Source organism: Pezoporus flaviventris, unplaced genomic scaffold, assembly GCF_033815535.1.
Source record: "Pezoporus flaviventris isolate CSIRO_AGI_PZ_B2104156 unplaced genomic scaffold, CSIRO_AGI_Pfla_v1 ptg000017l, whole genome shotgun sequence".
Classification (NCBI taxonomy): domain Eukaryota; kingdom Metazoa; phylum Chordata; class Aves; order Psittaciformes; family Psittacidae; genus Pezoporus; species Pezoporus flaviventris.
In genome coordinates this window covers 900,938-922,586 of record NW_026892565.1, presented here as the reverse complement: position 1 = coordinate 922,586, position 21,649 = coordinate 900,938, and the positions used below count along the sequence as shown (strand labels likewise).

Here is a 21,649-nt window from a genome sequence, read left to right as displayed (position 1 = left end):
CAAATGAGGCTGCAGCTTTGAATCCCAAGGCAGCTTAAGACTAAATCCCCTCATGGCTGCGGGAGCCCTGCCCAGCTGTAGTCACCTTCCTCCATCCTGCAGCATCCTCCCCTCTCTGAGCTATTGCTTCCCAGACTCCCCCATCCCACTTTTCCCCTGCTCCTTGTCCTTCTGGGACCATTCCTACCCCCAGTGCCATCACCCCCTCCTCGATCTCACCGAGGGACCTGCTCAGGAGTGAGCTGGCATCATTATTCCTCTTATATTGTGATATCCCTGCTCTCAGGGATTGCTTCCATTAGTGCTGGGTGGTTTGGGTAAATCCTGCCAGCCAGAGCTGAGCAGCACAGCCTGATGATGAATGGGTCAATGCAGCATCCAGGAGGGTCTTGGCACTGCAGATTCACCTGCCGTGTATATCTGCATGTACTACATAAAGATGGTGCCCTACACGAGAGATTGCAAAGCTTTGCCTTATCCCAGATAATCTCTTCCCATCTAAGGGCTAGAGGAGCATTAAAGCTGAAGCTCTCCTTCTGCTAAAGCCATTACAGCAGTGTTAGGTGATGCAGACAGTCCTCAAAGGGAGATGCGTGATGCAGAGACAGGCCTGGGAGCTGGAGAGGGGGCTTGTACAAGGTTTCCCACCAGCTCCTGCCTTTCAGCAAGTTACTTTGTGCCTTCTTCAGTCTTATTTTCCTTAAAGGGGAGCCAGGCATTCACGAGGGAAATGCTGGGACTGCAATAGCTAATAACCAGTGTCCACAACGCTGTTTGTGTCCATTGCAAACCTATTGAGGAGCTGCAGCTTAATCAGGGTAATGGTGGCATTAACCTGGTGACACCAATCTCTTAACCTCTGTGAATCAGCAAAGATGGATAGCCATATTCTCAACTCAAGAAAGGCTTTTGTAACGTATAAACCCAGAGCACAGCAAAGCCTTTCATCAGGAACCAGGTGATGGGGACCACAGAATCCCAAACTGGTTTGTGTTGGAAATGACCTTAAAGCTCATCCAGTGATGAGCTGGGAAGGTGCAAACCCCTGAGGACAAAGCCGTGCCATTTCCTATGGGAACAGGTCCCCTCCCTGTCCCCAGCCCCTTGCCTGGCCGTGCAACGCGGGGTGCTCTCTCTGGGTGGCTGCACTGCTGCATGGGGCTGGCTGGATGCTGCGTGGGGCACACCCTGGGGTGGGCTGGTGGGTTTGGGATGTGCTGGTACCCGTGGAGATGGGCTGAGTGACCTACTGCTCTGCTCTGCTGCTGCTGGATCTCTGTGGGAGCTGAGGTCTCAGGGCTTGGCTCGCAGTGGTGAGAAAACAAGCCCTGGTTTAGTTCTTGGAGACCTTTTAAAGTGCTTCCTTGGGCTGTTTGTGTTCGTGGGTGATATTTCCAATAGCTGGGTTCATTTGCCTAACGGGGATTTGTAATCCCTCCATCTACACTCAAAGTAAATATAACTGAATGCAAGTATCGCAGGGTGAATCTGCTCATTTACCTCAGGCAGTTCAAGCAGCATTTCAGCTGCATTCTCAGACCCAAGCCATTGCAGTTCACTTTGGTGGTGGTCAGGATCCCCTTGACCCCACAAAGTGCACATTGAGCCCTTTGCTCAGCGCAGGTGAGATGTGGACGGGGGCTATTTAGAAAACAAGTTGCTCAGACTTTCCCCTTGGACAGTTCGGGATGCATCAATCCCTTTATCCTAATTCAAGTGTAAATTGTGAGGGGTGGGGATGGCAAAGCACCGTCCATCACTCACCAAAGAGCAAAAATCCACCTTAATGCTCAGGCTGCTCCATCACAGGCTGCAGGATGAGACGAGCCAGGAAGGGAATGGCTGAGAAGCTGCAGGCTGAACTGGCAGCTCAAAAAAATGCTGGAGGTGTAGTCCAGAGGCTGCTGAATTAAGGGGATTGTGGCAGGCCTGGCCCACGACAAAAGGGATTATTATGTTTTCTTAAGAGATAAATCCTGTTTCTTACTGCAGGGAGCTCTGAGTGCTCTCAGTGCCAGCAATGTGCTGGGGGATGACGGAGCAAGGACAGCCTGTCCTGTGCCTGCCCCAGACACCCTTCACACCCCTCCTTCCATCCCTCCATTCTATTTAAGACCAGGGTATTGGGGAGCACTGGCAGCAGAGCAAAGGCAGAAGCGGGTCCTGCAGCCCTGGGAAAGGGGTCAAGTGGAGGGTGCACAGGGGCAGCCCCTCTTTGCCCCAGCATCATTCCCTGCCTGTGACCGGCTCCGCGTGGGGATGGGGATGGGACAAGCGGGTCAGGCTCGTGTTTCCCAGTGCTGTTGCTGCCTCTCACCCCTGTCCCTGCGCTGTCTGCTCTGCTCCCCTCGCGTGCCGCATGTCCAGCCTTGGGGATGGCGAGTGCAAGCCCCGAGGTGCCATCACCTCTCTAAAAAGCCAGTGTTTCCCTCTCCCAGCTGCAACTGGGGTGCCTCCAACTACAGTCGATCTAACCAGTACTACAACCACCCCATCTACTACCACTACTACCGACACTACTACCACCACCACCGACACTACTACCACCACCACCGACACTACTACCACCACCACCACTACAGCCGCCACCATCGCCGCAAGCACTACAGCAGCTACAGAGAGGGCTCCGGCAGCCACCACAAAGCAGGAGTTGGGTACTGCGCTTTCCTTTTTCTCTAACCCCTCTAACCCTACTGGGACCTTCCCTGCATCCTGCCCAGAGCCAGGGTTAATAACGGGCACAGGGGAAAGTTAAGGCATTCCACACTCTGGGAATGGCTTGGTGTGGAGATGGAGGTGGCACAGGCTTGGGAATTCACGTGCACAAGTGGCTCCTGGCAATCTGGGGGTCCCTGTGCCACCCTCCTGGTCTACTCTCAGGGCTAACACAGCTCTCCCTGCAGTGCCGTGGTGCTGAACTAGCATCAGTGCTTGGGAAGGAGGTGTAAGACCCTACGAAAGCTCTCTGAAGTATTATCTCATGTCTTTCTGCCATTAAAAGGGGGTTCTGTTACTGTTATAGATGTCACTTCAAATTTAGCCCACCAACTGTTAGCTAAGAGACCTGTCATCACTTATATGAGTCTTTTGGTTTATGCTCCTGCTCTTTGTGATGGAACCTAACCATAGCCCACGGGAGAGCTGGGGAAGTCTTAAGCTCCTGCACGCAGGTGTGCACCAGGTCAAGAGAAACTCCTCGTGCAATCAGCTAGGGATGGGGTGCTCAAACTCTGCTTTGGTGAAGGCATATCCCCCCGATCTGTGTTCTGCTGATAGATGCAGAGAGCTGTATCCCACTGAGCCTTGGTCTGAAAACACTGCTATAATGCAGTCTACACTTACTAAATAATTATGGGCAGTTATACTCAGGTTAGTCAGAAATAACTCAAGCTAGCAGGAAAAGGAGAATGCAGTCGAAAGAATACAGCTGCATGGCTGGACAGGATACACTCAGAGGTGCAAAAGAGAGAGTAGCAATAATGAGGATCAAAGTTGACACCCATTTAACTCAGAAACTGGATTATTCAAGCTGTTCAGTCCCCTTTCTTTACATTCTTGCATAAGATTAGCTCAGGACGGTTAAAACCCCACCAAAACCATGTGCTGAGAGGTCCTGCCTCCACCCGATGCTCTGCAACTCAGAGGCACATTTCCTGCTCTGTGCTCATCCCGGTGCAGCCCCGACCCAAGAAACATGAATTTGGCACCTCTCCAGCCAGTGAAACCATTCCCTGGGCGCTGAACCACAGCAAAACCACCTTAAAAACTGGTGGAAGACAGACAGAGGAGCTGCATCCTAGAGATGAGGTCCTGGTGATTGCTCCCACGACACAGCCGCTGTGCAGTGACTACGTGGGGAAGCACTGCTAACTGGAAACAGGCAAGCCAGTGGTGAGGTGCACGCTGCTGCAGAGCAGGGAGAGCACAAGAGGAGCTGCAAGAGGAGCCACCCGTGTCCCCAACCGCCCTGGGGACAGAGGGGAAGAGGCTGAGCTGTAATGCAGGCAGACAGGGCAAGCGTGTGACAGCACAGGTTGTGCTTGCAAGAGGGATTCTAGGTCAAGTTCCCAAGCTAGGATGCCCTAAAAGCCCCAGCACCGGGGACTGCAGTTACTGATCTGTGTTTTGTCAACCCAAAACCTCAGCTGCACCCTGAAGTAAATAACAGCAATAAAAGCAAGGTGCGACTTACCTGATGCCACTCACGCACACACTAAACCAGTGCATTAGCTCTAGTGGCTAGAAACGAAGTTCATCCGCTCTCCAAAGCAACGTCGACAATCCTTAACTTCAAAATCAGAAACGAGTGACTTCATTGCCCCACTGGCTGTCTCTAGACCCAGTAACACGACAATGTTCTCTCCCAGTCTTCCCTCCTCCGTTGTGGCAGGGAGTCCGTGTGCACTCATGCATGTGTCCGTTTGGACATGAGTTTAGTCAAGAGATTTCCCTGCAGACCGAAATCCTCAGGGATGTGCCACAGGAGCCTCCAGACTCCAAAGATGAGCTGAGGGCAGTTGGACTTAAACACCAACACACAATGAGCTTCTGCTACCAAACCTCCCGCAAAGGTTTAAAATGAGGGATCTTGGAAAGAACAAATATATCCTTAGGGACTTAACTTGTAGGTTAAGACCAAAGCATTAACATCAGGCATGACTCTGTAAGGTTGTACCAACACCAGATGCTAGATGGGGTCTCATTCATGTATAATCCAAAATACTAACTCCTCTTCTAACCTGTCCACCAGCCACCAATGGATCGTCCATATGGGACATAAGAGCTATGGCTAATAGTAACTGGGCAAACATCACCTGGAGCCACAATTACTCTGCAGGAACTGACTTTGTGGTTAAGTATATCACCAGTAAGCATCAGATCGCGTGGGGACTCTACAGGGTGGCGACGCCAGTAGAGATCCTGCCAGCTCCAGTGGTTGCAACCTTGATGAGGGTGTGGAATGATGCTCTGTGCCCATGCGGAGGATGGGGAAGGGAAGGCAGGTCATGGTCTTGGCTGTTGAGAGGGCACCAGAGCTAATCCTGGTGCTCTACAAGTGATTCCCCCTCCTTGCGCTTACTGCCACAAGATAGGGCTGTATGTGGTCACACATTAAAGAGCCTGAAAATATAAATATATATGTGTGAAAGAAGAAAAACCTTTAAACAAGTGAAATTATCTAAATTGGAGAGCAGTTTGCAATGGCTTTGAAAATGGGCTTCTTGAACCTGGAGTTGGCAGAATCCTCTATGATCCCAAACCTCCCGTCGTATCGGATATCATTGTCTCTTAACATTGTAAGGCTACATCCTTGGTGTGGAAACTCAAAGCTGGTATCTCTGCTTTTAGTACTTGCTTAGAAAGATGTTTACATGTTGTTGGTTGGTTGTTGGGGGTTTTTTTTATAGATAGGCAGTTACGACTACTGCTTATCTCTGACTTTTATTTCCCAGCCATTTCAGCCCTCACATTATTTAGTAGACCAGTCTTAAATCAGCATTTATGAACCGAGTAGGTGTGATCATTGAGAGCAAACCACTTTTGGCCATTTACAAGATCACTTAAAGATGACCTTGATTTCTCCTTGAAAGAGTTTCCAGCACACAGCCAGTGCCTGGCCTTGCTCTGCAGCCTGCAGGGCTTTGGTAGCAGCACAGGCTGGGTAGCTCTCAGCCTTCCCAAATTCAGCATCCACATCAGCTTCCCAAGTCCTAAATGCCAAGTATCCAAGCTCCCAAAGCACCCACCGCCAGCGCTGGGTCTTCCCCATCACTGGGAAGCACAAAGTAGGGGCAATGCTTTCCCAGAGCTGGGTCTGGGATCAGGATGGGCTACAGCAGCAGTGGGTTAGGATACCCTTATCAGCATCTGGATGAGAGGGAGGAAATCCAGGACATTCCAGCCCTTTGTAGTGTCACTTGAAGCAGGCAGCACTTTTTCTGCCCCAAAGCCTCCCTTCTCCTTCCCCACGGCACGGGAGGTGCGCACCTCCAGAGCCACAGACCAAAGCCTCACTTCCAGCTCGCTTAGAATTCAGTGGATTAATGCTCAGCATTAAACTCAGCAGCAAATGATTCCTGACACAGTGCAAAGAGCAGCTCATCCCTGGATAGAGCCTGGGAGCAACCACCCCATGAGCTGAAGGACCCAGCTCCTCTCACCCCCAAAAGCAACAGCCTGCTAGCAGGGGTGAGCAGTCCCACAGCATGGCTAGCCCAGTATCTAGCTCATTCAAAGCCTCCTTAAGCTGCCAGCAAAACCAGTGCCCAGGTCCCACTCCCAAAAGCACAAGAACTGGCTCCTTCACTGAGTCCTGCAGCATCTCCATGCAGCTGAGGAGGACCAGGCAAAGGCCGTATTTTGAGATAAATTCCCAACTATTCAGACCTGAGGCTGGGCAGATAAAGGCTCCATCAGGGCTTAAAAGTAGGGAGAGACCTGGATAGCTACGGGTCTGTCTTCCCAGCACAGAAAGGATGCAGCCAAACCCACTCCATATTCCTGCCTCACTGAGCTCCTTCTCTTCTCAGTGAGTAATGATCACAAAGCCATTAACAGCTCCTTGCCCACCCAGCTGGGTTATTGCTGCTCAGTGGCCAGGGACAGTGTAATGCGTTGCCTGCAGTGTCAACACGGGAATCTCTCCGCGCCTCCTGCGGCTGGGTTTGATGTGCGGTTTCTGTTTCTCAGGTAACAACACAGAGAAATCTATCCCTGTTAAAGCTCAGACCCCTTCCTCTGTGCAGCTGGCGAATCTGACGCCGGGAATGATGTACAAGCTGTGGGTGTTCCCCATATGGTCTAGCCCCAGCGAGCACTCGTACATAACCTTTACCACCAGCTCAGGTGAGACGGGCTTCAGCGCTTCCGAGGCATGTCACATCCATCACCACCAACGTCATTCGCGTGGTGGCGGGAGGTGGTTTGACCATGACTGCATGGGACAGCCCTCATCCAACCCCAGTGGCCCCCTCCCCATCTCTGCCTTTATGAAAGAGCCACCCCAGCATCACCAGGAGGTTGCTCTGCGTGGCACGGAGGTGGAGAGCCCCAGGAGGGGACGGGGATCCCTTTGAAGGAGGGGGGAGAACTCCTGTTGCCAGCGGCTCTGCTTGAAGCCCTGCCACTGCGTCTCCACTTCCACACACGCGTTGCTACTCATGGTGGTGGTGGTGCTTTGGCCCTGGAGAACGTGCACGTGGCTGGCCCCCGGCTGTGGCAGAGGGGCAGGCGGGGAGAGCCTGGTGATGGGACAGAGGCGAGGGGCAGGAGCGGGAGGGAGAACAGCGTGTTTGCAGACCGCCTCAGTCCTAGTCACGTATAACTTGGGTTTCCCATCCTCCAGCTACCTTTCCTCTGGCAACATCACATTTAATTGCACAAGCAATTTCCAGGTTTAGCACCTGAGTGATTTTTACAGCTTTCTACTGATGGGCTTTGCACTCTGCCCACCGAATGCCCGAGAAACCCCCTTATTGCCTTCCATGGGTTCTGTATTGAGCTTTATGCATTTATAAACCATCACCGTTCACACTCGATGAGTTTCAGTAAATCAAAACTTCCCCTGTGTTCACCCGGGGCTTTGCTGTAGGAATCTGTGCACAACGTCCTCCCAAAGCTGAGAAACCAAGCAGCAAGCACCACTGAGCAGCCCACACCGAGAGAGGTGGCAGAGGGAGGCTGTGATTTCCAAAGACCTGCAATTATCTTGCTCACGTCCAGCCGTGTAATGGAAAGCTCAAGCACTGATTAAGTCTCTCTGCTGAGAAGTGCAAAAGGGAAACGCAATGCACAGCAAGGGAGTGCTGGAGGGGCAGCAGCTCCCCCCGCATTCCCTATGCACATCTTATTTGGTGTCCAAAACTTTGGCAAGCCGTAGCACTGCTGATTAATTCCCTGATGTGCTAAGATGATGCAGGGACAGATGGCAACCGCTGGTGTTTCTGCATGGCTAATGCTGCCCAACACTGAGAAACAACCTGCAAGTGCTGACCTTGGCTCTGTCCTGCCCCTGAGGTCTAATGTGACCATTCCAAACCAGACACTAAAAGCTGATTTGCAACTCAGTCTCTCTCCAAAACAGCTCCAGGGTTGCATCCCCAATTTGGTTTCTTGCTTCTGGACCCTCCCGTGCCTCAAATCGCCACCGGCTCCAGAGCCCCCATTCATACCATGCAACGTGTGTTCCTGGATGAGTATTTCCCAACCCGGACCCGCCTTTTGTCTTTTCTCCCCTGCTTTTCACCCACTTTGGGATGTGGGAGGTAGAGGGCAGAGCCCCTGCACAACAGACAGGAAGGGCAGGGAATCATTAGACAGAGAGGGGGGAAGCAATATCCTTGGCTGATGGATGCTGGCAGTCTTGGCATATCTATTTTCTGTAATTGAGGGGTTCCTACTGATGTTATCATTGAGACTAAAGGATGGGGCCACTTTCATCCCTGTGATAGAGGCAGATGGGTGACCTGAGCCCTATCACAGTGGGATGCAGAGCTCTCCCCATCCCTGCATGCATAAATGCTGCAGATCCATTTTGCTGCTGGCTGGATCCTGCTGCCACAAGCGTGTGGTCCCTGCTGACAACCATAACCCATCAGGAATGCTTCTGACAAAGCAACAGCAGCGTTTGGGGTTTGTGCCTTTGGGTTTTGTGTTTTGCAAATAGATTTGCCAAACGGTCCTTCAGGTTGAGGGCAGGTAAGAAAATCCACCCGCACTGTGGCTGCAGGGCACTGCCCTAGGACTGCTTCTGATCGAGAGCTCAGGAACCAGGGCTCTTTCCAGCAGGAAAGGACACATCAGAACTAAAACCATAGAATTCTACCATTTAATCCCAGCCTGGTTGGCGTTGGAAGGGACCTTAAAGCTCCTCCAGCTCCAACCCCCGCCACAGGCAGGGACACCTTCCACTAGAGCAGCTTGCTCCAAGCCCCTCTGTCCAGCCTGGCCTTGAATACTTCAAGGAAGAACTTTGTCCTATTATCTAACCTGAATCTCCCCTCTTGTCAGTTTAAAGCCATTCCCCCTTGTCCTGTCCCTACAGCCCCTTGTAAAAACACAGCTTACTACAAAGAGATCTGTATTTAAAGAAGAACTAAAACTCCCCGGCGTGTACAGACACAGGGAAGAGGACCGTGTGAGACTTCACACACCTAATGGTCTGCTTGACAAAGGAAGACAAAAATGCTGCTGCTCTGTGGGTGGAAGACAGGTTTGCTATTGGCACACACACAGTGACTGCTAGGTACTGGGTCTTCTGCGACAGGATTCTAGCTCATTATAAATAAGACCGCTGCAGTTGCATTTCCAATCAATCCCCGTTGGATCACGCAGCTGCTTTCCACTATTTCCCCTTGACGCTGGCCTTGTGCGAAAGCAAATCAAAACACCCTCTCTGACAGCCGCAGATTTAATCTCCCCTTCTCAGCGCTGCAATGACAGTCACTCGTTTACTCAAGTACACGATTGCTGGCACTATCAGCTTGTCGTCATGTGTTGCTTTTCTGGGAAGGATGGCAGTTATCCCCCTCCCTCGGTGCTAGGCAGTGCCACGATCCTACTGCAGGATCCCCTCGGTCCCCAAAACCCTCCCTCCCTGTAAAACCCAATCTGCCTGGTGGCACAAACCCACTTCTCTGAGGACCCCCTTATTCCTCTTTGGCAGGGGTTTCTGTAGGAACCCCATCCCACCAGGAGCACCAATACAATCGTTTTCCATTTCAAAGCTTCCCAGTAAAGCTTTCCTTCCCCTTCCCTCCCCGAGCACTCAGCTAATTGAATCCAGTTCTCAGCTCTGCTGCTCTAATCTCATTGTCTCCTTTACAAGCGCACCTTTGAGGACCTTGTAGCTCAGGTTGTACTGAAGGTACATATTAAATGTGGCAGCATTAGAGGGAAGGGAAGCGGGAGGGAGCCAAGGCAATGGGAGGCAGGAGCTTGGCGCTGCTCACAGTGTTCAGGATCTGAGATCATTTCTTTAGCAAACAGAACTTTTTGGTCATTCTCCTCTTCCATCTGATTTTCCTTGTCACAGTTTGGCTGCAATTACCTTAGATTTCATCCTAAGGAAAGCACCTCTTCTCTTGGATTCAGTCTGCATGGAATAAGTACATGCTTAGAGCCGCGAGATGGTGTGGGTTAGGAACTGAACCAATTCAATCCGGTTTCAAAGCTGCTGTCTCTTACAAGAACCTTTCATTCAGAACAGGTTAAAGGAGGGTTCCCTTTAATGTTTGCTTTGGAAGCACCATCCTGGGTTTTGTCACACGGGCACCAAAGAGGATGTTTGCTGCATCAGCCTGGCCCGTTTCAGGCAAAACCCTGCTAAATCCCAACTCAGTCCCATCCAGCTCGGCTCTCCCGTGCTCCTGCCAGGAATACCCATCTCTGTTTGCACTGCAGCCTGGTTAAATTTAGCCCCCCCCGCTGCGCTGAAGGTTATTTTCTCCTCTGCTCTGTCTTGCTGAATAAGAAGTGCATGTCAATGAGAGCCAGAACATGGCAGCCTGCTGCTATTTATAGGACACAGATTTGTCTGTGTGACCGTGTATGGGAGCTGCAATCAAGAAGTCAGAGTACGTGAGGGAGGACACGGGCGTTAAGAGCCACAGTGGTGGCTGGGGCACAGGGCACCTCCTTGCTTGGTATGAACCATATTAGCATTCAACAGCCTCATGAGGGTGCTGGGAGCAGTGCTATAGAGCTTGCCCGAGGAGAACAGACCTCTCAGTGTGCCCAGGACACCTCTCATTACCCAGGACCCAGCTATCAGTCCTCAATGAGCTGTTCCCACCGTGTCCCAACTCGGCCTTTGGCCAAGTCTTGGTGGGCTTCCCCAATCCCCTCTTTTCCCCTCATTGGAGAGCACCCAAAAGCAGCAGTACCCCTGTGGGGTGGCAGCAGAGCCACTACCCATCACCTCTGTAATCCCTGCACGAGCAAGAATCCCAGTTGTTCCCACCCTCTGGACCCAGGGGTGCTCCTCAGCCCCACTGGACACCAGGCATGGATCTGCTCAGCACATCTCCTTTAGACCTTGGTGCTTCCAGGGCAGTTTTCAGACACAGCAAATGAAAGATCAGATCTGTTACCCAGCTTCTTTTGCCATTATTTGCAATGTCCCTTTCTCTCTGGTCTGTGCTAGGTTTTACTTTGTGACCCTTTGGAGCTCCTGCTAAAACGTTAAGTTGACCCAATGCCACAAAAGGAAACAAAAAGCCAGATCCCTGTGCCACAGCCTCAGATAACCTGGTCAATACACGCAGACACACACCAATGCAGTGCTACAGACAATGTCTAAACCAGTGGACTGTGTCTTACAATCCCCTCTGTGCTGCTGGCCTGTCCCTTACGGGTTTGGTTATTTTCCCTTTCCATTTTCCTCCCAGCTTACACCAAGAACCACGTGGACATCGCCACGCAGGGCTGGTTCATCGGGCTGATGTGCGCCATCGCTCTCCTGGTCCTCATCCTGCTGATCGTCTGCTTCATTAAAAGGAGCAGAGGTGGGAAATACCCGGGTAAGAGCCTTGCATGGCAATCCTTTGTGCTCATGGTTTAAACATCTCCAGGCTTCTGGGGGCTAATCAGATCGGCTTGCTCTCGGATGGATGCTTGTGATTACAAGGGCTTTGCTTTCTCTGTAGTGGGAACTCTTATTAGTGGGAAGCATTGCAGTTCATTACAGCTCTCTGGTGAGGGCTCAGTGCTGCAGAGGTGGATCCTCCTGCGATGCTCAACTCAGCCTCTAACTCTGCAAATTCTCTTGTCCTCATCTAGAAAAGGACCTTTGCAGGCCAAAATGTCATTAAAGTTTTGCAAAGCAAAGATAAGGCTTAAGGGAATTCACATCCTCACTCCCTATCTGAGCCCTGGGGCCACTACACACCAACACCCCTTGCAAGCCCTTCCTGGTGCTGGGGTTTTACCAGGCAATGAAAAGCTGTACCTCACCCTTCAGGTTTCTCACAGCCTCAACACCAGCTGCTGTTACATCCCATAAAGCTTTTACCTCCTGCACAGCTTTTTAACGTGAACATTGCTGATGTGCTTCTTTCCAGTACGAGACAATAAAGACGAGCACCTCAATCCTGAAGACAAGAATGTAGAAGACGGGTCGTTCGACTACAGGTATGCTCCCATTGGCATGTGTCCCCATGGCTCCCCATCAGCCCCACTCCCAGCCATCACAGCCCTCACCTCCTCCTGCCTCCTTCCCTCTGCAAGCCCTCTACCAAAGGCAACATCTCCTTGCCTAAAACCCTGGAAGAGGAACCAGGCTGTGAGGATGCTGCAGGGGTCTCCTCCTTTCTCTACCGCAGCCTGGGAGGACCAGTCCAGGCAGGGAGCTGGGGCTCTGGCAGCAGGTACCTGGGGCACAGCTCAGTGTCACTCCTAACACGCACAAAACACATCAACTCTGCAGCAGCCTGGGGATATTCCAGGTCCATCACCCTGTAGCTCAGCCTCTCTGCTAACCATAAGAGAGTACCCTGAGAGAAAAGCTATGTTTGGATCAGCGGGTGAGCCCTAAAAGCATTCAGAGCACTGATTCAAGGGGCTGCCTGCATCCCAGTCAATGCTTTTCTGTCAGGTCCCCAGGCAAACCCCAGCCCTGCAAGGGTCTGCTGAAACCACTTCGGTTTCACCCAAAGCAGCAGCAGTGCCCATTTCTGCTCCAGGAAAACTCGCGGGATGCATCGGGAAGGAACAGGGCTCTCCCAAGCCTGCTCCTGTGCAATGCAGCACTCGCAGCCCCGCTGCTGGGGGTGGCTGCCCCAAGGAGCAGGTAAGGTGTCAGGTCTCATTGGCTTGCCCACACTTGACAGGAGGGGGTGTACTGCTTACACCCAGCTTGCCCTTTGAGCCCTGAACTGGGCTTTGCTTTCCTTTAGAGAACAAAAATGCCCCTTTCCATGTGAGCTGCAGGATCCAAAGCCCTTTCAGGCAGCAGGAATTTCTCTCCTGCCTTCAAAACAGGGGTTAACCAAAGCCCGTGTCATTACTGATACCTCTAGCGTTACAAATGGAAGTAGCAAAGATGGGAAGAGCTTATTTACAATTCAGCGAGGGATATAGCAAGACACTCGTGTTCCACTGAAGGCTTTAGAGGAAGCAAAGGAATGCATCTGCCTGCACGCAGCACATAAATGGAGGTGGAAGAGCTGCAGCCCTCAGAACGATCACATCAATGTTGTTGGGAGCACAGTAGCTCCATTGCAGTAGCAACGTTTTTCCTCCAAAGGATGTCGTGAGCCCAAAGCTCCCCAGGCTTCTGCTGGCACGAGGCAGAGGACAAACACACCCCAGCAGGAGCCAGAAGAGGTTCATAGGATCCCAGCCTGGTTTGTGTTGGAAGGGATCTTAAAGCTCATCCAACCCCTGCCACGGGCAGGGACACCTTCCACTGGAGCAGCTTGCTCCAAGCCCCTGTGTCCAACCTGGCCTTGAGCACTGCCAGGGATGGGGCAGCCACAGCTTCTCTGGGCAGCTGAGTCTCCTTAATGCTCTGAGCCACGCCAGGGATGCTCTCGGTGCCCTGTGGGGATGGTGCAAACGCCACATAGCAAAGCTGGCAGCTCTCCTCACCCAGGAGGTGCTCGCACCCAACCCTGTGGGCTCAGCCCCATCCCCTGCACCTCAGACAAGGTCTCCACAGCCGAGCTCCGGGCCGTTCCCACTGATTTCAGAGACCTGCTGCTCCAGAGCCCGCTGAGGTGGCTGCAGGGCAGACCTCCCCACTGCACCCCTCCCGAGGCAATTGCATCGTGGGCACCACTTGCCTTGCATAGAATAAAACCGAGCTCTTGGCATGGCTGCCAGCATTGAGACAGTCCCCAGTGCTGCATTTACTGCCCAGGCACCATGCAAGGGCATTGCCTTCCAGGCAGTGGGAAGGAAGGGGTAAATCCCCCATCCCAGCACACAGCAGCTTCTGCTTGCCCGAAGCTCAGACTTCCATTGACAGCCCCATTCCCAAAGTCTGCAAGCTGAAGGCAGAGGTCAGTGGAAGGGCAACAAGAAAGCTCCAAGATGCTCCTGCAGTTCCAGTCACGCCATCCCATAGATGTCAAGCAAGAGCAACCAAACCAACCCCCAACCACCCTCGAGCTTTGCCCCATCCTTCTCAGGAACAACAGGTTTCATGGGAGAAGTAATGGGAGGCAGAAAGGAAGGTGAACCTGAAGGACCGAGATGGAACCCCGTTGGCTGATTAAGATTCAACCTGATTGTGACGTTAGGCTCAAGGAGGGTAGCAATTAGTATTTCAAGCAAGGACAGGGATTGAGCTGACATGAATTCTTCATTGGTTTCCCTCCCCACCTCCACATAGCATGTCTGATACGCTCTCATCATATCTCACATCCTTAATGCCCTGTGCATGCAACTTTCAAATCTCTGCAGCCTATAATTAAGAGATACTGTCACATCTTCCTGTTCCACTAACAGAATAATGGTTTTCCTGAGCAGAGGCTAAGCTGAGAAGCTTGTTTGCAAAGCAGGAAACCATTATCCTTGGCCAATGTTCTGTGCCAGTGACTGTGCCTCATTATACCAAATGTTTAAGCTGCTCATGCGGGAGTCAGTTGGAAACCCTGGCCAACGGGAAAGGAAGTGAGTGGTTTTAGCTTCTGGGCTCCAGTTCAGATGCAGGATAACCCATGGCACAGGTTACATGGTGGAGGCAGCGCCAGCTTGTCCCAAATGGACCATCTCAGCAGGCATCGAGACAGGAGGACACGGAGCCACCCATGTGAGGAGAGGTCTGGTGAAGCAGCCAGGGGAGGTGGAGGTTTTCAATAGATAACACGAGACTCGTGCATGACGATAGCAAGGAAACCCAGCACAAGACTGGAGGGGAAACTGAGCAACCCCCTCACTTGGCCCTTGTCCCGCTGCACATCCTGGTCCCCAGCCACTTGCTAATGGACTTCGAGCACAAGCCCTTTGTGAAGAGCCCACCTGCACCACCCACTGCTGCTCTGCAGGAGCTTGCCAGGGGAAGCCACGGAGGCTCAATTAAACCGGCTCCATTTGGTATAACGAGGCAATCAGCTCCATGAGGAATGCAGACGTTTGGTTTGTAGCACTGCCCCTGTAAATGCAGACCTCATCATATCTCTCTCTGATCAGGCTCTTTCTGCTTCTCTCTGTTTTATTCCCATTCTTTCTTCTCCTTTTCACCTGGTCTATCCACATGGACCATGAAGGTCTCTTGAAAGGTAGGACCACGTGCTGCCAGAAGTCCGGCACATTTAGCTTTTTCTTTATATTCCTCCCTTCGAGCTATTTGTTTCTTTAGAGCTGAAACTGTTACCTCCCCCTCCCTATTCCCACGTACCTGCCTCCACCTAACACATTGAACAAGATCCCTCCAACTCCTGCTGGCACCGGAGGGTACCCCCATGTCCAGTGATGTGCCTCTTGCTTGGGATATGCTGGGCACCCCCAGCCACATGCTCAAGTAGCTCATCCCTCCTGGTGGAGCTGGACCTGGAGATGATGCCCTTGGTGCACTCACCCTGATGCCAGACACCCAGAGGATGGTGGCAAGGGACACAAGCCAAAAGCCTTTATATCCTAAACAATCTGCCTGCCCGCTCTTGGTCTCAGCCCTGGCTGAAGCCTCCCCCCCTCCTTCTCAATGATTTGTGCAGCTCAGGACAATGTTTCCCACATGGTTTTCATCTGGGTGCTCTGGTTCTCTAACACACACATCAGCCGCCCCCCCGAAATCTTAACAGGGTTATAATGCATCAAGCTGCTGATGCCTATCTGCTTCACCCTCCTAATGCACTAACAGGATAAACAGTAACAGAGAGAGGTAAAACCAAGGGTATGTGCAAGAAAGCACAAGCAAACCCCCCCTTAGGGAAAAGCTGGCTCTAGATTCAGCTTTAACCTTTCCCAAGGTTTGGGCTTTGGCTTGCAAATGAAGGGAGCTGGGTTTTGCCACTCTCTACTTGGCATTTATTAGGCTTCCTAACTGGCAGCCCTGCTTGCAGGCTGAATTCTCTTCCTCCTCACCCCCATAAAAGAAGCTGCTTTCCAAGCTAACAAGTTATGTTTTATTGTGATGCCAAGTTAACACAAGGCCTCAAATATTGGGTTTTGTAATATTGCTTTAATCCACAAAGAGCTGATAGAAGGAAATACAGGAGAAAGCTGCATGTTGTACTGTGGGATACCAAATTCCTCCCCCACTGTACAGAGCTGATGCCATTAATTAAATGGCATGAGAGAGACTTAATGCCTTCCCCAGCTGAAGAGGGGTTTGCTCCCTGGCCCAAGCAAAGTGCTTCTCGTGCCTTTGTGGGAAGCAAACACCTTTATGTGGGCACTGACTACCACAGGCTGCAATCAAAGCCCTGCGCTTGCACTGGGTTTAAGGGAAATGAGGGAACAGAGTCGAGAGCCATGCTGGGGAGTCCAGAACTAAACCAAGCCCAGCAGAGAGTCAGGGGTGGAGGGGGGAGGACAAATACAAGGCACATGTGTGAGACCCTGAGGAATAACACACAATTTGCATGCTGGCCCCAAGATACAGATGAAGTAAGGACGAGCTGATATGAAAATTACCTTTTATATATAGCAACCCACTCTCATCCTCCACACAACCTTATCTGGATTGATGAGATACCAGCCTTTGCCCTCCAGAGAGGGAACAGCTTTGCCCTGTTTCTTTGGTAAAAGGGTTTATTTAAAGGGTTGGGGATTATTTCCGTGGGTCAGACTATTTATTTTACAGTGACCTGGCTTAATCTTTTGAGTGAAAAAGAGAAAAGGAGAAAGAATTGAGCAAACAAGCTTTAGATGCTCAGAAATAAGCTTGGAAAGGTAAATTCCCATGAGTTTTGGAAGCTGCACAGAACTTGGCATCCTATACATGCCCCCTCCCAGTGCTTTGAGAGCACTCCCCATTGCATGTAGCTATCTAAACAGTCAAGTGGGGGGGTTATGCAAGGAAACCTGGAAGCAAACCTCACTAAACCAGGTTCTACCAAAGGCAGCTAAAATGCTAAGAGAAAGAAAGAATATAAGCAATGACAAGGGAAGGATATTTAGAACATGCATCCAGTTGGACTGATCTAAGCGTTGTATGTAATGGAGGATAAAACCCTACAACTGCTTGCTATAAACTAAACCCACGAAGGCTGGGCTTGCAGAAACACCCACCACAGCACTCCTCCTACGTGGAGGATGCCTCCCAGCCTTCATACACGGGTCAGACACACCACGACTCGCTGTCTGCACCCAGAGCATCCCACATCTGGGGGCTCTGCTCCATGTAAGCACACACTGGATCTATCTTTTGAATATCCAGACCTTGTCTGAAGGTTCTTAGCCCTGTTCTCAACCCTTAACGGTGTCTGTCTTCTGCTACCCAGCGATGAAGACAACAAGCCCCTGCCCAACAGCCAGACCTCCCTGGACGGCACGATAAAGCAGCAGGAGAGCGACGATAGCTTGGTGGACTATGGAGAGGGGGGAGAAGGGCAGTTTAACGAGGACGGCTCCTTTATCGGCCAGTACACGGTGAAGAAGGACAAAGAGGAGACTGAAGGCAATGAGAGCTCGGAAGCCACCTCCCCAGTCAATGCTATTTACTCGTTGGCATAGCGCAATGCACTGAACCCACAAAGAGCTGGAGGTGTTTGTAGTGGATGGGGGTTAAACAACAGCCGCCGCCGCCTCCAACAGCAACGTGTGAATGAAGCAACCAACAATGATAAGAAAAAACACAAAAAAAATAGGAAACCAAGTTTAAACCCCAAGCAAAAGGCAGCCCAGGGGCTGCCGATGCCATCTTCTCCTTAGCAAACACGCAAACAGCAAGGACTCACGGGGCACGGATGGGTTGTAGCTGTAGCTGGAAGCTGGGCTGAGCCACAGGGGCTGGAGGAGCGGGATGCTTGAGCTGCACCCCAGCTTCAGGGCTGGTCCCAGTACCCCGAGCCAGCCTGGTGAGGGACATGGGGTGGGCTCGGCTGCCCAGGCCCCCCCCCCCCCCCCCCCAAGGCCCCTTTGGTTCTTTTTGGGAGGGAGTTAACCATTCTTCTTTTTAATCTTTACAGGAAGGTTTCAGGTAACAGGGGAGGGGGGAAGGAAACCAAGAGGTGAGTTTGGGGAGGGGAAAGGGGTGAGCAGCAGAAATGCACGGCAGGAGGAAAGCAGAGGACCTTTGGGCAGCGACACCACGGCACTGTGTGACTGAGATGTCCGTCCTCACGGCAGCACCCTGCCCACAGCCTCTCCCAAGCTGCCAGCACCACCACCTCCTTCCCAGCAGATCCAGCAGCACCTACGCAGGGAAGGGCAGGCTCCCACCACTTCCCTTGGCACCATAACTCACAGCAGTGCCAAGGCTCTGCCATCCATTCCCACTGCAAAGCCCATGGGGAGGTCACTCACAAAGCACCCCCACAGGGCTCCAGAGCATCCTCAGACACAAGAGCCTGCAGAAGAGCTTGTGGGATCTGTGGAAGGACGTTCAGGTGCCGCTCACCCTCCCAGCCCTGGAGAACAGCATCGCTTGCCTGGGTAATTGTAGGCAAACCATTCAGATTTAGTCTTTGCTTTGTAAGAACAGGGGGGGAACTTCCCCCAGACCATGCCTGCTTTCTTTTAAAGGTAACTCCATGTATCTTATGTAGCAAAGAGGGAGTGGAAGCAGGACCAGTATTAACATAGGACGAGGGGACCAGAAATCACGTATCGAAAACCAGATTGAATCAAAGGTCAGGATGAGAAGCACCCAAGGGATTGGGTGGAGGATCCCCCGCAGCTCCCCATCAGCAGCTTGCACAGTTCAGGGATGTGCATCCTTTGGGAGCCAGGGAGGGAGGCAGAACCCGCGGTCCACGTCTTCCCCAGGCACCAGGGATGAGCCAGCTCTACAGTGTTTTCCACTAAACCCCCCTCCTCATCTCTGACAGTGGCCTTTCCCCCCCTCCATCAACCACCCTGACCGAGACCCTTCCAGGAGCGAGCACCGGAGCAGCCTCCCCTCCGCTGTCCTCCCCACATATCGAGGGAACTCGCCATCTACGTTAACCCGGTACCGCGCAGCTCGGGTGGGAGCGCTCCTCCTCATGCCTTACACAGCTTCGGACTTCCCGAGAGGTCCAAGGAACTGATCCTCTTCCCCCACCCGCTTACGCACCCCTAACGCTGGGCTCCGGGCCGCCGGAGCAGGATGGATGCCTGGGCAGCTCCCAGCGGAGAGCGCACGGATCCCTGCGGAGGGCAGCTGGTGGCAGGCGGTGCTGAGTGACCAGTGCCGTGTGTGCTCTCCCACTGCCTGCACTTCCGAAAACCAAAGGTACCTTCGCCGAGAGAGAGCAGACTCCTGCACGGAGCGGCGGGCGGATGGATTTCGCTTCCATTCTGTTTCCAAGGAGGGTGGCTTTGTTCGGCAGAATGGATTACACGCAATAGGATTAATGCAATTCCTCTTTTAGCTTTCAAGCTGGTTTGCTCTGAAGTCGTACCGCTAACACTACTACTAACAGGGATTGTTGGGACTTTGCCACATTCTTTACGCTGCTAATGGCACAACTATCCTGCCCTTCAGGGAAGAGCCCAGACCCAGTCAGCACCACTGCTGGACCACATAGAGCAAACAGGAGAGGGCTGGATGCAAACCCAACAGCAAAGGAGCTACACCATAGGAGCATGGAGGGGTTAGGCTGGTGTTAACAGGCAGAGCCCATCCTACATCCAGGGGGGTTGTGCTACCCCAGGGCACCGCACAGGAACCCATCTGCAGGGTCCTCCATCTGTGTCACCTTACAGAGCAGGAGCCACGCGTCTCGCTGCTACCATCAGTGTAAACCCATTCATGAGACGAGCCAATTTCTGCCGCCGCCACTCACCGCTGGTCTGGTTTAAGGAGGCATCTCCATCCCATTCCCAGGACACGCAGCAGTTGTACTCCCTTTCTAAGCAAACACACCAGGCCAAACTTAACACAGCCCCGGTCGTGGGGGCAACCCCTTCCCAAGCCTACAGCTGTGCTTACAAGGTTGAGCTGGTGTAAAACCCTTCCCAAGCACCAGTGGAAATGAGGAGAGAAAGAAACAACAACGTCTGCTGTGGGAAAGCCTCCGCTGCGGGAGCTGGGCACCTCCATCACACCCGGCACATCAGAGCCTCGCCGCTTGTGGACCGACCGCTAACGGGGACCACAAGACCTCGGCTACCACGCAACACCTCCAAACCTCATGGAACCGGTCAGGCATTCCTGGAAGCAGGACAGTCTGTGTCATGTATCTGTATTACGTGCCATTTATATTAAAGCCTGTGTTTCTGTCCTGTCATTAACCACCACTTTCCTAAGCAAACCTCTCTTGGAAATGAAGGGTTTCCCCCTTTGCAGTGGTTGTCTCGGGAGGGAAGGAGCTGACCTCAGCCCAGCCAGTCCTGCCCTTGCCCCCAGAGGCCTCATAAACCAGTGATAGAGTCCTGTAACCATAAGTAACCAGAAAAGGAAGGAGATGCCTGCAGAGGGCCTGGGGAACCTCAGTGTAAGTTATGTGTAACCTCATACATTTGCCTGGTGCAAAAATCACTCGGAGATCAGAAGGTGCAGTAAAAGGTTCAACGTTTCTTTGAAGCTTCCCCCAACAGCTCTGGAGCCAAAAGGGAATTCCAAGTCCAAAACTCATCCTCAGTTTCACGTGTTTTACTCCCTTTGTTAAAGATGCAGTAGACGCTTGCACGTGCAGTTACTGCATCACAGGAGCAAAGCACTTGGCTTGCTCCGACCACCAAAACCACTGCAGGGTGACCCCACACCACCCCCAAAATGCATTCACCCCACAGGGGCATCACAGCCATGCTTCTGAGGGAGCCTCCATAGAGCACTAGGAGAGGGATGGAGACCCTGCACGAGGAGCACCTCTGGGTGCGCTCCATGCCAGTGGCTGGTTTGCCTGTCCCTGGTGTCACCCCATAAGAGCTGCTTTACTTCTCCATCCCCAGCTGCCCCTCTCCAGCAGGTACAGGCTGGTCACCTCCACTGCTGCCTACAGTGTGACTTCCACAGTGAGCAGAGATGCTCAGAAGGGATCTGTACCAGCTCCAAGGGCTGGACCCCTCCTAAGGGCTCAGTCTCCACGCCAGGGCTGAGCATCCCTCCCTGGGATCCACACAGCCTCACCTTCACATTTTGCAGAAGATACATCTCCATAAAGGGTTTAAATTGGGCACCAACAGTTAACAGAGACAGGATCGAAATCAGCCCAGGGGGAGCAGAGCCTGGGTCCAGCTCCCAGATTGCAAATTTGAGCCTTTATCTAAACTGGTTCGAGCCAAAAACTCCTCCAGAGACAAGATCCAGACCCTGCTGACTGCATCCGAGCACAGGGACGCAGCCTGCACCGCCCCAGCACAGCACCTATGGCTGCTGTGAACCACAGGAGCACACGTGTGGGACACAAGAGGACGCTTCTGTGACCTTGAGGCTGCTCCGATTCTCCCTGCAGTGATGCTGCATCCATCCGGTGGCGATGTCCTGACAGCACCCCCCTGCCAGAGCTTCCTTGTCTCAGTGACAGACCCCGAGTCCCTGCGTTACAGTCACTTGTGTGTGGCGCTGGGGGAGCAGGATGGGTGCACAGCACCAGCCATCACTGGAGCCCCTTGCTGT

General features: G+C 52.4%; 1 protein-coding gene across 22 annotated transcripts in view; it reads left to right on the top strand.

Moving 5' to 3' along the window:
• NFASC (neurofascin) overlaps positions 1-17,757 on the top strand; it is a 76,391-nt gene extending 58,634 nt beyond the window's left edge. For 10 of the 22 annotated variants that reach the window (XM_061454928.1, XM_061454925.1, XM_061454932.1 and 7 more), the window contains 6 exons: positions 2,439-2,654; positions 4,751-4,867; positions 6,691-6,846; positions 11,388-11,519; positions 12,060-12,129; positions 17,388-17,757. In XM_061454928.1, the coding sequence (XP_061310912.1) occupies positions 2,439-2,654; positions 4,751-4,867; positions 6,691-6,846; positions 11,388-11,519; positions 12,060-12,129; positions 17,388-17,619 (923 nt within the window). In that variant the 3' untranslated portion in view covers positions 17,620-17,757. Of the gene's footprint in view, positions 1-2,438; positions 2,655-4,750; positions 4,868-6,690; positions 6,847-11,387; positions 11,520-12,059; positions 12,130-17,387 lie in introns of those variants that run through there. The other 12 variants (XM_061454941.1, XM_061454937.1, XM_061454936.1 and 9 more) reach the window with 3 other exon arrangements.
• The last annotated feature ends 3,892 nt before the right edge of the window (positions 17,758-21,649 follow it).